Source organism: Leiobunum rupestre, chromosome 1, assembly GCF_980474605.1.
Source record: "Leiobunum rupestre chromosome 1, qqLeiRupe1.1.hap1, whole genome shotgun sequence".
Classification (NCBI taxonomy): domain Eukaryota; kingdom Metazoa; phylum Arthropoda; class Arachnida; order Opiliones; family Sclerosomatidae; genus Leiobunum; species Leiobunum rupestre.
In genome coordinates, this window is record NC_143384.1 from 24,524,053 (window position 1) to 24,542,450 (window position 18,398).

General features: G+C 35.8%; 2 protein-coding genes across 4 annotated transcripts; both read right to left on the minus strand.

Moving 5' to 3' along the window:
• Positions 1–395: 395 nt before the first annotated feature.
• On the minus strand, positions 396–3,069 carry LOC149961952 (modulator of smoothened protein). 3 transcript variants are annotated; one of them, XM_090177916.1, is made up of 4 exons: positions 3,035–3,069; positions 2,267–2,498; positions 1,984–2,208; positions 396–680 (listed from the first exon to the last, which is right to left on the minus strand). In XM_090177916.1, the coding sequence occupies exons 2-4, from the start codon at positions 2,373–2,375 to the stop codon at positions 493–495; spliced, it is 522 nt and encodes a 173-aa protein (XP_090034042.1). In that variant the 5' UTR covers positions 2,376–2,498; positions 3,035–3,069; the 3' UTR covers positions 396–492. The 3 variants fall into 3 exon arrangements, with proteins under 3 accessions (XP_090034042.1, XP_090034047.1, XP_090034036.1); XM_090177921.1 differs by lacking the exon at positions 3,035–3,069 and having other exon boundaries at positions 1,984–2,196; positions 2,267–2,637; XM_090177910.1 differs by lacking the exon at positions 3,035–3,069 and having other exon boundaries at positions 2,267–2,637.
• Positions 3,070–11,532: 8,463 nt separating this feature from the next.
• LOC149961953 (uncharacterized) lies at positions 11,533–13,641 on the minus strand. The gene is made up of 2 exons (XM_090162398.1): positions 13,260–13,641; positions 11,533–13,193 (listed from the first exon to the last, which is right to left on the minus strand). Exons 1-2 carry the CDS (start codon positions 13,501–13,503, stop codon positions 11,533–11,535), a joined length of 1,905 nt encoding a protein of 634 aa, XP_090018524.1. The 5' UTR covers positions 13,504–13,641.
• Between the last annotated feature and the right edge of the window lie 4,757 nt (positions 13,642–18,398).

Consider the following 18,398-nt stretch of genomic DNA (forward strand, 5'->3'; position numbering starts at 1 on the left):
AAGGTTAATAGAAATAAGAATAACAATCCTAACTAGATTTAAAAAAAATTAGGGTAAAATCTCGACCGAGGAAAACTATCAGAATGAAGAGTAAAATTTTGTCACACCAAATCTATATTTCTCAAAAAAAAATCGCCAAAATAACCTTATACCTTTTTTGGGGCGAAGTGACATCTAGAGCTAAAGGGCTACTTTAGTTCCAGAGCCAGGTATATCAAAAGAAAATTAAATTCAAGAAAAAATATATGTATTACTTTTGAAAAAATCTATAACTTTAAAACTAGATTGGAATGATTTTAAATATTTTTAGGTTCAATTGATATTTAAAAAATACCTGGTAATGGCAAATACAGGTAAGTCATTTTACTTAGGTTGAAATAATTAATTCAGAACACTTTATATCTTAAAAAACGCTTAATTTAATAATAACTAACGACATAAAATAAAATTGACACAATATATACATTTCTACATTTTTTATATAAAAATCAATTAAAAATGTGGCATGCAAACCTTTCCAGCAAAAAGTTCAGAAATTACTGTAATCCACAATGCCAGCACAAAAAATATATATGAAAGCCCCACTTGGTGGCTACTTGGAAGTTGATATGGGTCTCCACCAATTTCATCCATTGTGAAACCCATAGGAAAGACAACAGCAGCTAGACAAAATAAAACCACTAGAAAAAAAAGGAATCATTAGTTTACAAAATCAAATTCAAATAGATGGTACAACTTGGCTACAAAAACTTTACTATATTTAGACTGATAAGTAAAAAAATAACAAGTATGAAAATTATAAAACCAATTATCACCAAACTGATTTTCAGAATTATTGAGCAATTTATTTATTGTATCCCAATATTCTTTAAATAAACAATTATTATTATTTATCAAAGTTTTATGGTTTAGTTCTCAGACTCAGGACAGTACCTTAGTGTCTACATATTCTCAAGCTTAAATATTCTACTATCAAGGACAATAATGTAATACCAAAAGTAGCATAAGACCCAAAAGTGTGTCAGAACGGTATAGTAGTTAATGAGAGTTGGTCGCAAAGTGAAATAAGGAAACGAATGGGGGTCGGAAAATACATCATCAAAATCGAGGTACTCCAGGGCCGCCAAGTGAGACGTTTTAGAACGTATGTCTATGGGCAAGTAAATCGAAGAGAGATAATCACGCCAGACTATAGACTAAATATAATGTTTCTATTACTATTCCAACTAGTAGGTTATGTAGTCTATAGAAATTTTAATGGGCGCGAAGGTACAGCTGACACACTTTTGGGTCTTATGCTACTTTTTTTTTTTTAAATAGAGCTAATACCCAAGGCACCACCTTCGACCACATAAGCAATGTTGCTTGTGCGTGATCAAGTAACAGGTGGCCGAGTTACAATGCGTAGGAGGGTGGTGGCAAGCCCTTCATGCCACGCGAGCCAACAGCTCCCTACACTAACTATTACCGTTAACCTCAGCAAGTTTTTATGGGAAGGGAAAACCGAAGATCTCGGTGGAAAACCCCTTAAACCAGTGGGGAGATAACTTACAAACTCTACGCAGAAGGAGTGGTTCCGGATTTTCACCCAGTGCCACTAGCTGGGATCAAACCCGGCTCCTCTTGCTGCGAGGCTAAAGTGCTAACCACTCAGCCACCCCACGGTTTGGTAATACTAAGTTCAGTTGAAAGTCCAAGTTAGAGTTCTTTAGTTCCATTAAAGCCCGACAAAGGGTTAAAAACCCATCACATCGAAACTACAAGTAGCGCTAATCATACAGGTCCGAGTACGTAGAGTAGGAATTTAGTGCCAGTGTTGAAAACGGTTTGGTAAGAAAATTAGCATAGAAATAATAAATATAATGCTTCTTAACATTATGCTACTTATGCTAGACGTCATATTGTTCATAGGTTGAGTTAAATGGGTCTAAATAGAGTAAATATTTCAGCCATTTACAACCATAATATGATGATAAAACTAACTTGCTGAAAAGCCAACCCATCTAGCATAAGGGACGGCATTCATATTCCAATGTGATAATGCTAGCAAAATTATGGTTGCCGATACACAGAAACATCCAATAAGTATGCATATTAGTGTCAACATCCACTCGGGTTGAAGACTAGGTGAGAAACAAACAGGTTTCCGGCCATATAACGTCATACACGAATGTAGTAACCCCAATCTTGTTTGACCTGCAAAACGTTCTGTTTTGAATAAGCATAGTGTAACTCAAATCTTAAGAAAATGGATTTTCATATCTACCCCCATGATCTGTGACTATCCAATCAGGTAAAATGAGGCTTATTATGGCAAATGCATTCGAGGCCATAAAAAGGGCACCTGATATGACTGTTAACTTGTCAAATGGCATTTTGAAAATATTTATTTTTGCACTTTCAGATTAAATTGTTCATTGATGAGAAGCGGGCTAACGGATGAAACTCAGCAGTTGTCTAATTACCGTGCCTTTTCCATTTTACGCATTGCATAATAACTGCAAGTAGACTGACAGTAAGAAAAGATAATTTAAACTCGTACCCTAGATTCGAAATCACTCTCTCGCGCGTTGCCGATAGCGTTTACCCACTTCCCACCGGAACTCAGAAAAAATTCGCTCCGTGGCCTTACCGCAACCACGGCCAACTTCGATCACGCGCTGCCACGCTATACAGCGCGGCAGCGCGTGATCGAAGTTGGCCGTGCCACAACCGATGGAGCCCGATTTTTCTGAGGTCACGTGCCGGAAAAGGGTAAATACTTCGTAACAAAACCGTCAATGGGAAAGCTCTCAGTATTCGAATCTAGGGTACGAGTTTAAATTATCTTTGCAGTAAGTAAAGCAACAATCAAAACAACCAAGGCTTATAGATCTAGATAGTATCAAAAGTGGATATAAATTAAAGCCCCTTTACAATGTAGACAATGATAATATAAATATAATCTTTCGATAACTTTCAACATATATTTTGCAGAATTTAGTAAATAGCAGCTGACTATGCAGCATTAGAAGAATGAAAATGTATCTCTTACAGTAGTATCTGTTCGATTTCCTGGTTTTTGGTCTTACCCAAAGACTATATAGCATAAAGACTATACAGTTTATATAGTCTTTGGTCTTAACAAAAACTCTCAGGCAGGGCAGGAAATAAGAAATTAAAGTTATCGGACATTTGTTCAGTGACCCCCCTCATTTTAAATATTTTATCGGACATCGTCCAATAATTTTAAATTTTTTTATTTTGTAGAAAAAAACATTCCCAGTTTATTGAAAAAGTTATCGGCCAATGTCCAATGACCCCCTTAGATTTTGAAAAAGTTATCGGACATATGCAAAATTTATCGGACAATGTCCAGTGTCCTGTGCTTATTTCATGCCCTGCTCTCAGGGGCATCCAAAGCATTGAGTTGGGAATATTAATCTAGAGATCCAATCAAATCTGCTCCCCGCGAAACAAGTTTTTGAAAAATACGAATGTGCCGTCTGCTCTAAAATGACGAGCAAACGTTATCATATGACCCGTGGCTCCATCCATTATTTTCAAGAAAAAAAGATTTTTGCTTGAAAACGCGTCTTATTTGAACGAACCATTGAGAGATAGACGGCGCCACGGGTAGAATGATAACGTTTTCTCGTCATTTGGGACGCCGATGGGAGCAGACGACAGTATTCTTATTTTTAAAAACTTGTTTCGTGAAATACTGAAATCCGACGTTTTGATTGGACCTCTAGATTAATATTCCCAACTCAATGATCCAAAGTTCGTAAATCGTGCATGCTCTAAGAGGGCATCTACTTGCCACAAGCACAGCCTTAGAAATAACTAGGACGTCTCAAAACCCGGAGCCGGCATTCTCGACAAAGACTTGAGCGGAGCGTGGGCGCTACGATAATCGTGAATTATTAGTCCAATCTTTTTATAATTTATAATAAGTCCACTCTTTATTAAAAGTGAAAAAAAATAGAAAATAATACGGTAAAGAATACGGGCGAAAATCAAAACTCGCTAACTTTCAATACGCGAAAGAATACGGAAAAATAATACGGTACGCGAAAAGCAAAACTCGAAAGAATAGCGAAAAATAATACGGTAAAGAATACGGGCGAAAGTAAAACTCGCTAACTTTCAATGCGCGAAAGAATACCGAAAAATAATACGGTAAAGAATACGGGCGAAAAGCAAAACTCGCTAACTTTCAATACGCGAAAGAATACGGAAAAATAATACGGTAAAAAAAAAATTTAGCCCGAGACTAATTAGCGGCTGCGGGAGGGCGAAAACGAAGAAGGACAACCGGAACGGGTTCAAGAGAGAGCGAGGGGGGAGAAAACTGGGGGGCGGCCGTCCTTCTCTCTTCTCCGTCTCGTCATACTGTCTATGGTCTCGTTCAGAGTCCCTTTCTCTTCTCCCCCAAGAGCGACACACACACATACCCACACACACACAGCCAACTTTCCCATTGAAGTAACCACAGTGAGAGCTCCACTCACTCGCTTCGCTCGTTCGCTCCGCTCAATAAAGAAATAGACACACGATTCTACGGGCGGTTAATACGGAAGCGACGCCAAGCAGACAACCGACAGGCATTCCGTATTCCTGGGGTACTACGTTTAAGCGACGCCTATCGAGAAGGTGATAAAATAAAAAATTATCACATGTTCGTGTTTGTAATATTTTAGGGACTCTATCTTCTACCTCTATCGTTATCGTTAAAATGGACTAGTTTCTCGTTAGACTTTACGAAAATCGTTAACTTTGCCAAAAAAAAAACATTTTGCAATTCTATCTCTACCCGATAACGAAAAATTGTAACACTTTTTCGTTAAAGATAGAGAGTGTCATTTTTGCTCGGTAAGGGTAGCTGGTTATATCATAAATGCGTGTGCAACACTTCATAATTTATGTATTATCAATAATGTAGAACTTGACGGTGATTCTTCAGATGAATCAGATAATGTCTTCATCTTCATCAGAAGATTATGAGCTATACCTCTACGACGAGATGACAATTGGGATGCTCCTGGAAGACATACCAGGCTTCATCTTTTAAGGATGCTTGAAACCCAAAGAAGGATTTGAACTTTAAAAAATTAAACACTGCCTTAAGAATATTTTTATTTGTTAGGAACTTTTGTCAATTAAAATGTTTTGTACAACTTGTTAACAAAATTCTTCATTAATGGTTCCATTAATTTTAAAAAAGACGCTACAACGTGAGTTGTGGCAGTACAAGCAATAGCTTGTTGTTTGGCTGCCGCTGCTTTTTCTTTTTCAGCACTTGCTATTATTTCCTGTGCTGCGGCAATTGCCTCTGTAGCTACAGCTAGGCGTTCTATCGCTCTTGCTTGAGCTTCCAAAGCTGAACAAGTTGCAATTTTTATTTTATTTCTTTCCTCATCAATAGTCAGCCTATTTTTGGCAGTTAATTCAAACTCTTTTCCCTGTTTTTTTTTTCTTTCACTTTTGACTTCCTTGATAAATTAATTAATTTAAAAATGAGCTCTATATTATGAAATTTTTTTATTTTACTTTCAGTGTTGAAGTGTTAAGCAAATCTATTTCTTTCCACGTTTTTCTTATAGGAGTTTTCTTAGGATCCGGAACTTCATTTGTTGTACTTGTTGTTGTGCAATCATGGTCAACATTTCCAGCTGGGCAATCAATTATTTCATAATCAATGTTGTGAAAAGTGGTCACGACTGACTTAGGTTTGACCTAAACAGTGACAATATTTTTTAAATATATTAGTTATTGTATTGTAATTAATTCACTAATTTGATACTCCTAACTCCCGACTTACGTTATTGATAAATGTAATGTTTTCTTTTGGCATAGAGGAATTGTTCTCATTGGACGCTGAAATATTGCTCTCTTTGGACGTAGATGATGCATATTTTTGAAAACCTTGCGCATGGCAATGGAATATCAAGGTTGCCTTCAACTACTATTGGCCCTATTATTTTGAGCAATCTCTCTTCTAATTCTGTTAATATTTCTTTTGGTTTTTTTTCCACCTCCAGTGGTTCCTATGCTAACTTTTATTCTTGCCGCTTTGGCTTTAGTGGAAGAACTCCAGTCTTGCCATGTCTTAGAGCAAATTTAACTTATAATTAACATAATGGCTTGTAAGATATAAATATTTAGGGTACGTTCAGCAGCGCTCATCGGACTCACCGATTAGTAATCGCTGACATCGGTTTCCTACTGTACGTTTTTTTGCGTTTCCGGTTTTGACGTCACGATGGTCATCGGTTAGTCACCGAAGTCATCGGCTTCAAGAGCCGGTTTTTCGATGACTGACGTCATTACTGACGTAAAACTACAATTAATTCAACGCCATTTAAAAAAAACACCGATGACTGAATAAAAGCGTTCAGCAACTTACGCAGTGGCGTAGCCAGGGGGGGGGCACAGGGGGCACATGCCCCCCCGAAACATGGTCGTACGTACAAATATTTTTATTTTTTTACTTTTTTTTTCAATGGCGTGCCCCCCCCCCGAAATAAAATCCTGGCTACGCCACTGAACTTACGACGTCATTATGACGAAAAAGCTCATCGGTCATGTAACTCGGCTCCCCGCAATTTCGCCATAAATTTAATCACTTATTTCGTATATAAACAAGTAAGTTTACATTCGCTGACGGGCTGAAAAAAAAGAAATGAACGAAGTAGATGCGTTATTAAATTTCAAATTTGGCGGAACACTTCCTATGTATAATATGACATTTCATTGGCTTATATATTGGAAATACGTCATCACTCGCTACCGAGAGTTAACGAGAAAACATTAACAAGAGCTTAACCATAGAAATCGTATAACAAACTAGAACGATTTTTGAAATTTTGTCGCGTGGTCCGATTAGAACTTTTAAATAACCCTGCCTCTGGCCACGGCCAACTTCGATCACGCGTACCGCGCTTTAGCGGCCCCGTCAATGACTGAATTTACCGTGTATATATTTTCCCACCAGGGTTTCGCTACGACCAAAATTTAACGTTAGTCAGATAGGAAAAATCCACAAAAAACAATTATTTTTAAATACATTTTAAAAAACATTTAATTAAACCGATTGTAGGTTAATATTTAACTAATAATATAATATTTTTTGAGGATTCTTTCAAATCATAGAAAGCTACTTTTTTTAAATAAAAAATGAAGAATGGTTAATTTAATATTTAAGGAGTAATTACTCAAACAAAACATATCTTTTCACGGGTTACTTTTAAAATAGTTGTTTTACCCGCAATGATTATGAGGGAAACCGGTGCACAGTAATTGTTTATCGCGAATATCTACGTTAGTATTGTATGTACGGCTATAAACCCAATTACAAACATTAGGTCCCCTAGCTATTTCCTACAAATTTATTGTTTTGGTAAATGTAGTTAAAAATTGAGCTTTTGCAAAATGTCAAAATTATTCTGAAAGTAATAATTTTTATTTCATAAGTATGACAAGATATTTGTGTTATATTGACCTACAATTGTTTTTAACATTTTCACTGGCCTGAGTGGTATTACAACAATTTCCTTTTTCGAAACCTGAAATACTGTTAAAATGGATAGACGCTGTAAATCGGAGGGAATGGGCTCCATCTGAAGACGATTTTCTGTGTGGCGACCATTTCCTTGTTAGTTAAACCATAAGTAACATAATAACAATAAGTATGACAATTAACGAGATTTACAACCAAACTGATTTTCATAGTTATTGCGTAATCAAGATGTTTTATCAGTACAAAGCCCTCTAGTGTCTAAAATATGCGAGACTTCCGCTAAGCCGAAATATTAGGCTAAAATGATAAAAATTAAAAAAGTTTTTCTCGGCGCCACGAGCTCATGTTTTTTTTTATAACGCATGATTCGCACGCGGGCTTTAAAACAAAGCCAAAGCATGGACACTGTATCTCTAACCGGACGGGAAAAGCAGCCTAAAAGAGGTACCCCCTCACTGTCCGTTTGCGGCCTACTTCGTATTAGCTGAAATAGTCGGCCGTACTCGTTTTGCAGGGCCGTCAAGGTCATTCGAAAGAATGTAAACCTTATTTCTTTATCGTTTGAAATGCGCCATCTACTGGGGATTCGCCAGGTATTATTGGTATCAACAATTTCGCGATTTCTGTCTGCTTAGCTAGGACTGTATAAATCGTCTGCTACTTAAGTTATCGGTAAGGCTTAATAAGTTTAGGTGTAAAATACGATTTTCAAACGAGATCGAGAGACAAAACAGGTAATTTATAATAAATAATTTCGCCTATTTTATTGAATGTTCAATTTTTAATGATAGTATATTATTTACAGTTCTTCAGAAACTCCCAAAAGGGGAGGAACAAGATGTTGTGTTATCGGTTGTGGGAAAAACAGCTACAAGAGTAAAGCTAGCTTTCATTTGTTTCCAAGGGACAAGACTTTGAAAGAAGAATGGATTAGTAGGATTCAATCAGCTCCTCATGATTTCTAAACCATGCACAAGTTCAAAAGCAAATTTTGAAACTGGATTCCTTCAGCAACTAGCAAAATCTGCAGATACCATTTCAACCCAGCTGGAGTCAAACATTACAATGATTTTCTCCCTTGTTACTTTCCTTGGAAATCTTTTGAACATATTGTTTTAAAGCCTTTCAAAGGTTGGAAATTAACTTATAAGTATTTATTTATTTATAATAAATTATAACATTTTTACCTTGTTTTTATTCACAGTACGGTTACTCTATAAGAGTAGTGTCAGTCGTCTGCTTATGAAAAATGCAAAGACACTACAAGTATACTTGAGGACCGACAAGTATTAACGTATATAGTCTTTGCAATTTTTTCTTTAAAGACTGGCGAGTGTCGGCCATTTTGAGCGCAGTTTCCATAATGCAATGGTTTGTTTTAATCTTATAATTTTATTTTAACTAAGAAATGGAAAAGTCGGAATATTTTAACGGATTGGATTTTCACGTTAAAAGTAGATATTTAGAGAAAATCGCGTTCATTAATGACACCGACCCATATTATATTAAAAATAAAGACTATAAAATTGTTAAGCCTGATCAGCATGAGACATTAAAGTTTTTACCTGCTGTTACTTATGCTGATATTTATTGTTATCTGGTGGATGGAATATCACCATACACTCAAGAGCAATTAAAAAACTACAAAAGTTTAACTGGCTACAATCAGTTTGTTAGTGGCTTTGTAAGAGAGGTGTTGGTTAAATCGTTTAATAACTACGTTTTAGTGAAAGCAACTGTAAGTATTTTTAATTGGTAGTTCATTTCCAAAAGAATTCCTTATTTAATGAAGTTTTTTATTAGGTTATGCACTCACAGAGGTTGAATGAACCTCCACTGAAACCGTGGATCATTGTACTAAAGGATATATCATCCGTTACATGTGCTCATTGCAATTGCATGGCTGGTTTGGATGAGTCATGTTCCCATATTGCGGCGCTCCTATTTTACATTGATTATTCAGTAAGGTTTAGCGAGAAAACAACTGTTACTGGAGAGAAAGCTTACTGGGTTGTCCCTGTTATGCGAGATATTTGCTATGTTCCAATTGCCGAAATGAATCTAAATTCTGCTGCAGCGAGGAAAAAAAACCTTGAAAAAATATTAATTCTTGAAGAGCATGAAATTGTGTTGAGTTCATCCAAAAAAAAATCCTGTATTTTGGTTCAAAAACCAGTTCCTCTGATAACTGAAATTGAACATAAAAGGCTTGCAGAAAAATTATTTAGGCACTGTGGAAAAGGATCCTATTTCAGTATTGATAGGAACTATCAAGCTAATTTCATACCAAAATGTATTAACCCAGCATATCCTATATTATTAACGGAGTTGTTTGATGAAAAAACCAAGGGATTAACCTTAGATGAGCTCTTAAAAGAGTGCGAAACTATCAAAATTGACTTTACTGTAGAGCAAGCCCGGAGTGTTGAATTAGGAAGTAAATTACAAAACAAATGTAAAATGTGGAACCATTTTCGAGCTGGTAGAATTACTGCCTCCAATTTTCACAGAGCCTGTCACAGCAATCCAGAGAAACCGTCGGCATCTCTAATTTCAGTAATTTGCTACCCTAACTCTCACAAGTTTGAAAGTGTTGCTACCAATTGGGGTATCTCAAATGAGGAAACAATGCGGAAGGAATACATCAAACAGATGGAAGAAAAACATGTTAACTTTAAATGTGAAGTATCAGGACTCTGTCTAAATCCACGATTTCCTCATCTAGGAGCGTCACCCGATGGTTTGATTAGCTGCGATTGCTGCGGCAATGGTATTTTGGAAGGAAAATGCCCTTATACTTTAAAGGACCAATCGTACAAAAAAGGATTGATGAACCCAAATTTCTGTTTAACTGAGAACTTGGAACTGAAAAAAAAACACCCGTATTATTCCCAAGTACAAGCTCAATTGTTTATAAAAGAGAGCCTCTATTCAGATTTTTGCGTATGGACTAACGTAGATTTCTATGTCATTAGAGTGTACCCTGATAGGATTTTTTGGGAAACAGAATGCCCAAAGGCAGAAAGATTTTTCAAAAGAGCCATTTTTCCTCAGTTAGTTGGAAAATTTTTCACCAATGATCCGTCTCTTAAAGAAAACCAGCCAAAAAGAAAAAGAGGAAAAAAACAAGTGGTACCACAAGAAATTCACAAGCTTGATAAGGCCAAAATATCCTTGCCTTCAACGACTAAAGAGCTCGGAAATTTATCTCCTGTTATAGCTCTCCGCCCTGTACCTGAAGATATTTTATCACCAAGCAAAAGATTTAATAATAAAAAAAAGGAAAAAAAGCAAATAGTGAAATCTACACCTACAAATTACCAAGAGAAGGTTAATATAACCCAAGATGAGAAAGTTAAAAAACAAGCTGAGGAGGAAAATGGTCAGAAGACAGATGTTGAAAACGAGGAGGCGTGGTGTTATTGCAAAAAAAGAGAATCAGGAGAAATGATTTATTGTGAATCCGGAAGCTGTTTAATTAAATGGTTTCATGTTCAGTGCCTAAAGTTGAAAAAAATTCCGAAAGGAAAATGGGTTTGTCCAGATTGCATCAACAAGATTAAAACTAAAAAAAGACTTAAACTAGATTAATTTTAAATAGTAATTCGTTAAAATGAATTCAAATTTTTCCTTTTAAAATAAGTTTTAACTTAGTGATAAAATAGTTAACATTGTGATAAACTAGTCAAGCTATAAACGTTAAAGACTAGTCAAGTTAAATTAGAGAAGCTAATAAAAATACAACGATATTTTATACTAATTCCAGTTAGAGTTACATGGTTTTGGCTTTCAGGCAACTTAGTGATGTGGTACAGTTACTATATGCTTGTTAGTCGTTACATTTGCATATATATATTTAAAACTTGTTAACAATATTTACATGATAGTCTGACCGGTTTCGTTGGTTAGCCCTTCATCGTCTCCAATGTAAATATTGTAAACAAGTTTTAAATATATATGCAAATGTAAATAAATATGAACAAAAAGTTATTCTGAATAAATTTTAATTACACTTCAATTATGCTATTATATTATTCAATAGAAACTACTGATGGTGTCAAATTAGTTAGTGCACAACAAACTCTTGCAATTTTATCGATTGTGGCTACTGTTTCATCTGGGGCTTTCTTTAAAAGTTCAACTGGAATTTTAGTATGTAGTATTCTATACTTTTGTCGAAGCTGACCTATGACTCGCTCAACGTGTATTCTCACGTTAGCTAATTTGCGGGTTGCTTCTACATCATAAGGGTCTAACTGCTTTTTCCCATTCACAAAAGCAGGATACTTAATACTCGCACAATAAAACCCAACAGAATCATCAATGTCAAATCCTCTATCAGCAAGGACCAGGTCACCAGGTAGAAGCTTTTCTAATAGTCCCGAATGTTCAGTTAGATATTTGTCACTGACTCTACCTCCCCAGCCCTGAGAGATAAAACTGATTGAGCCTTGAGGAGTAATTCCAATAAGAAATTTCACAGTGTTTTGATGTTTATAATTTGACCAAGTTTCGGCCCGACTTTTAACACTGGATGGCTTATCAGAAAAAACTTCAAAGCAATCAATAATCACCGAGCACTTCTTTCCAAATTTCTCTCGAAAGCACATCGGCATTGTTGCATGCAATTCGTCTCTCTCTGGCCACTTAACAAATTTAAAGAGACGGTTATATAAAGCATTGAGGCAATTATAGAAAATTCTTCCCACTGAATTTTCTGAGATCCAAAATTTAAATGCCAGTTCTTTATTAGTTGAGGCTAAGCGAAGTTTCATTAGCGTTAAAATTAGTTGCTGAAATGCGCTTAGTTTGGAATTTTGAAATAAATAAGGTTGTATTTCCTCTAAAATGTCTTTCAGTAGTTCCAAACCTTCCAGACCAGTGAAAAACCGCACTTTTTCTTTGTCACAACCAAAGTAAGAGGGATGGAAATGTAATTTTTCTATTTCCTCATTTTTCTGAGTTATTTCAGAATGTAATTTGCATATTTCTTCCTCTCCATGGCTAATAACAATATTAAGGTCATTAATTTGAGAGCTCAAAGTTTGAATCATATCAGCACATTCTTTTAATTTAATTTCTAAATCTTCAGCTTCAAATTTGGGGCAAACTCGCAATATAGTTTGTGAATGTACATTACATACTTGTGGTTCAGTTTGTACGCAAAAATCTATCCCAGTAGTTTCAGTTTGTCCAGAAAAATCAGTTACACTATGATCAGTTTGCCCACCAAAATCTACACTACTAAAATCAGTTTGTCCCGAGAAATCGATACCAATTATTTTGGTTGTGACAGAACATCGAACCACATCTCCAGCTTCAACGTTATCAGCAGTTTTTGTGGTAGGATTAGATTCATTTGGCATACTAATTTCTGACCTCGAGACATTATCTTCAAGCAATGAGTTGGCTTCAGAAATGATAGACAGATTACCAATAACATCACTACTGTTACTTTTACCAATAGACGATACATCTTGAAAAGTACCATGATATTGTAAATGATTTTCAGATGGCGTTGATGTCATTATATTATCTGAAGAGTAATTAAGTTTTCGCCTTTTCATTCTCCTATTGTATCTTCCCACATTACCCGGAGTATGTGAAGTAGATACATCAGACGAACTACTAGTATCGTTGAATGAGGGCAACCAATCTGGATTTGTTTTGTCATAAAGCTTGGAAGGTACACCTACGAAAGCATCTTTAATTTAATATGATGAAATATTATAAAACAAAATAAAACAAAAATTATTACCTGAGTAAAAGTGCCTAGAGCAAACTCTTAACTTGCCTTCTGACTCCTCTACATCTCTAAGCCTTAGCTTAATGATCCATTGGTTGCGCCTATAAGCAGATAGCTCTTCGGTTTGAGGCCCTTGGTTATGTATTATGGCAGGAATACAAAAAAATCTAATATCGCGCGAGTCATTGAGCGAATTATTTTTAGTTTTTTCGCCTAAACAGTTTTTTACGCAACAACGTCTATGTTTTCGAACCATTTTTACGAAAATCTGCGCCTAATATGGCGGACTGCCTCTTGAAAAATAGAGAGTCATAGATGGCGATACTATCGCTTCCTACCCCCTCCCCTATTACGTCAGATGATGACGTTTCAATCAAGACATGTTATATTACTCTATAACTATCTGGTTCTTCCTCCGGATGAAACGTTGTCGCTAAGAGCAGATGTTGTTATTAACAACGAGGAAAGTACGTTACCAGTACCACAAATGAGCATGAAGAATGAGTTTACCATCAGCCACTGTGAACATTCGTGTATAATAAAATACCATTACTCATCAATTATTAATGAAAAGGATGCTCTGATTAACCAGTTGATATTTGAAAATAAGGAGCTTAAAGAGAAGTCTTCAACCCTAGAAAAAAATAACGAAGACACCTTAAATGAATTAACGAATAAATGTAAACAATTAATAAATCTTGAGATGCAATTTAAGGTTTCCAACGCCACTAATAAGTCATTCAGCGTAACCACTAATCTACAAATAAAAACATTGTCATATTAAAACCTACATAGTAATAGCAACGGTAACTATATTTACACCACAGTCTATCCACTATAGACTCTGTTTACATTGTAAATGCAACTTACTTGTTTTGGTTTTCCATGTTTGAAATATGTATAAGAGATTTCTATTCCTCACATTACCACCATGGCTTAAATTTCAACTTTAACTATAAAAATTTAATATTTTGTATAATTTTATGTACGAAAACTATAAAGAATAGTTTAGGAATAAATTGCTTACCTGTTTAAAGTATTCAACTTTTTCATTATCATTAAATAACCCTTTAAATTACGAAGATAATGCAGGAACTCTTGGGAAAATTCGATTTCCCATAATTCTCAGAATAATTTGAATTTATTTCACCAGGTGTCGTATTCAAACGATAAAGAACGTTTTTTCGACCACGTGACGAATTATATGGCCTTGACAGCCCCGAAACTTTAAAAATTCTTGAACCCCCCCCCCTTTACAGAGAGACGGTGGCGGCGGCAGGTGATTTTGTATGGTGGAAGCTACAGCTTTTCCCGTCCGGTTAGAGATACAGTGTCCATGCTCCGATATTAGGCTTAAATTTTTATCAAAAAGTAGTCATCTAAAAACGGTAAGTCGCGAGTCCAAGTCTTGAAGAGAGTATCAGTGCCAAAAAAAAGTTTCGGTTAGAAAATTTGCATTAAAGCAATAGGAAGTGTCATACTTATTGTTATTATGTTACTTATCATGCTAAAGTACAACTGAAAAATGGGAAACGGAGACTTGTTAACAACTCAATTCTAACTGAGTTTTTAAAAAAAAAATGATTAAACTTGAAGAAGACGGACATGAAAACTTCTGCACGGTCCTGGGGGTGTCACAAAACACTGCCGCCGCCCCGGGGACCCAGCCTTCTTAAGCCGCCACTGCAAATGAGCACAATTACTTTTACAACAGACATTCAAGATTCACTCAATTCACTCAACTCAAGAACAATGGACATGGTGCTTCGCATAAATCTTCAAAAAATGTTTATAAAATATGCCGCCTCACAGAATCATACATTCGTTAAAATGTAACAGTAAGATGCAATGTAATAAGATTTCTTGGGCCATTGAGCTGCTTCAGGTTCTGCGAATTATATCGGAATTTTATATGATCTTTATAAACATATGTTTATAAAGATCTGATAAAATTCGAACATCATCGCATAAGTCTGATCATGGTCTGATTAATAAATTTATACAGCAAAGTCGGACTCCACAAATTAGCAAAAGGTAAAAATTTGCAATTGAAAGGCCAAGCCATATCTGGCACAAACTCTCAAAATTAATTTTGTTCCAAGGAGAATAATTTATCACCTTGCCTTAATGAAATGTTCCATACTCATCTATGGCTAGCCTGTTGTTCTTGCCCTAACGCACCTAAGCCTTGACTAGATATATAAATTACAAGAAAATAAATGTGTGTATATATATATGCCATCAATTTTTTATGTTCATAATAATAATTACCACGTTTCGTTATTGGTTTCCATTGAGTTGACAGTTTCATAATTTTTTTGCACTCCAACAGATGGCGTGGCACGATCTTCCCCAGTTTATAGCGGTGGTCTGCTAGCTGTCGCTATCGTGCCATCCCCAGATTTAATCATGGATCTATTCAATTTCATTTATCTATGGCTCTTCTCAGTGGCGCACCCAGCTTTTTTTAAGGGGGGGGGGAGTCTCAAAACTTGTATAGTCTGAGGACCGCCCCTTTTGGGAGGGGAGGCGCCCCCCAAACTTAAAGAAAAAATGGGAAATTTAGGTAAAATTTAATGAAAATATAGTAAAATTAAAAACACTTATTCAAAGAACCAAATCTAGTTTTCTTCTCTTTTTTGACAGCTCTTGAATGACTTCTGTTGCCGATACATTAATGTTTCTATGTATAAAAAGCATCGCCAGTCCATTTAAGCGCGATTGTGTCATGGAAGATCTTAAATAGGTTTTTAAAATGCGTAAGGTTGAAAAGGATCTTTCACTGACGCATGAGGTTACCGGAATCGTTGCGAATATTTTTAATAAGGTAAAGATGTTAGGGTAGATCATTTTATCACACTTACAAGGAGTTGTAACACACCGATTTTGTTCAAACTCGTAGGTTAAGTAGGCCTTTATGAATCATAAAAATTCCCAAAAGGAAAAGTTTCAACAGGCATTAGTTTTGCCATGGCAACCGAAAAGATTTTTGAAAACACCGAATTTCCAATTGCCAAATTTAAACTATGTGATGAGCAATGAACGTATAAAACTTGGGAAAACATGGCTGAGATGTGAGATTGGACTCCGTTGAACTTCCCACTCATTGACGCGGCACCATCGTATGATTCGTATCCTTGCCCACGTAAATATGACAAATCAATACCATAATTATCGAAGCTTTCAATTATTTTATCGGATAAATCTTTTGCAGTTGCGCTTGTAACTGGTACGAATTGTAAAAATTGTTCAAAAATTTTTAAGTCATTGTCTACGTATCTAACGCGTAACGAAAATTGTTCAATTGTTGAAATGTCGCGTGTTTCATCCGCAAGAATGGAAAAGAATTTCGACTCATTTATTGCTTCTGTTAAACGTTTTAAAATAATGTCATTGCATGCATTTATAATTTGGTTTTGAATATTCCAACTTATGTACGTAGCATTTTTGCCAGAGTGTTTAAAATGATCTGTGAGGTATTTATCACCGGCGTCCAATCGCATTCGTAAAAGAGCACGCAAATTGCCTTCATTGTTTATTGGCTCTTGCTCAAATGAAAATTCTCCATAATCGCGATGTCCTCTTAATGGTATATTTTGCCGCCCACACAGAATTACGGTTTTGATAATCGGCTTTAGTCGTTTTCGATTAAGTGTATCAATTTGTCGATCAATTGAAGTACCTTTTTCATTTAAAATATCGCGGAGATTTTCGTAAGATAGAACAGCGGATGTGTGATATTTGGTGTTTTCGTGAATATTGAATTTCTCAATGGCTTTTTTTCAGTTATTATAGCATTGTGTTACTAACTGTCCGGGATCCTCTGATTTCGTTTTTCCGACATTATCAGGGGCAAAAAACACAATATTTACAGTAAGCTTTGTTTTCAATTTGAGAGTACACAAGCCATGCCCACAGAAATACTAACGGGAAATTTAAAATTGGTATCTGGTTTCCATATTGTTTTTAAAATCTCGAGTTTTGTCAAAATAATTTAATATTTGTTCTTTTAAATTTGCGATGTCGCGAAAGTTTTTAATAATTAAAGCTTGAGACATACTTTCGTTTGAAATATTTGATGGTCTTGTTTCACCTGCACTTTCATCTGTAAGATCCGAGATTTCATTTTCACCTACATCTGTAGAAACTGAATGTAGATGCAATCATGCAGTTCTGTCCTTTTTCGGTTTTTTTGAGAAATAGTTTAGTAAAATACTTTCACCTACATCTGTAGAAACTGCTCGGTTTTTATATTAGCTTCAATGTAAACACTATTCTAAAAATAATAATCCGCTAGGGGCGCTCACGTCATACACATCTTTTGCTCATAGCAAAGATAATTTAAACTCGTACCCTAGATTCGAAATCACTCTCTCGCGCGTTGCCGATAGCGTTTACCCACTTCCCGCCGGAACTAAGAAAAAATTCGCTCCATGGTTTGCGCCTTACCGCAACCACGGCCAACTTCGATCACGCGCTATATAGCGCGGCAGCGTGTGATCGAAGTTGGCCGTGCCACAACCGATGGAGCCCGATTTTTCTGAGGTCACGTGCCGGAAAAGGGTAAACGCTTCGTAACAAAACCGTCAATGGGAAAGCTCTCAGTTTTCGAATCTAGGGTACGAGTTTAAATTATCTTTGGTAAAAACCGAGTATCTTTTATTGAAGCGTCCATTGGATTTGAGATAATAATAATAATAATAAAGCATGTTTATTCAGGATATCTACTTTAGTTACAGTCAACTATTTTTCAAGAGGTCCTGACTAATTTAACTAAATAAATAATATTAATATAAAATACATAATTTAGAAACTTTGACATTTAAAATAAAAATCGTTCAACTTATTTTTAAAAGTAGTAAAGTCCGTAATAGATTTCACTTCGTCCGTCAGAGAATGTGACAATCAAACGTTTTTGGTTCATAGGGGTGGACGCATTTACTAAAATTACTCCGGAAAATATTTTGTGAAAAGCAAATGATTAAAGTTTTGTACTTTTATTTTTTTCGAACCCTCTTGGTGCCCCTTGTAGGCTTGGTGCCCTAGGCCCAGGCCTATTCGGCCTATTGGTTAATCCATAGAAATCTCATAGGTAACTAGAATGCTGCCGCCTACGGCCGAGCTTGACGCCAGTTCGCCTTGAACCTTCAG

Excerpts from the sequence above, each read along its gene's own strand:
- LOC149961952 (XM_090177916.1), bottom strand. The coding sequence starts at position 2,375 with ATGCCATTTGACAAGTTAACAGTCATATCAGGTGCCCTTTTTATGGCC. Across the intron at positions 2,209-2,266 it reads GATAGTCACAGATCATGGGG|AACGTTTTGCAGGTCAAACA; the intron begins GTAGATATGAAA and ends TATTCAAAACAG. Across the intron at positions 681-1,983 it reads ATGGGTTGGCTTTTCAGCAA|TGGTTTTATTTTGTCTAGCT; the intron begins GTTAGTTTTATC and ends TTTTTTTTCTAG.
- LOC149961953 (XM_090162398.1), bottom strand. The coding sequence starts at position 13,503 with ATGGTTCGAAAACATAGACGTTGTTGCGTAAAAAACTGTTTAGGCGAA. Across the intron at positions 13,194-13,259 it reads CTCTAGGCACTTTTACTCAG|GTGTACCTTCCAAGCTTTAT; the intron begins GTAATAATTTTT and ends ATGCTTTCGTAG.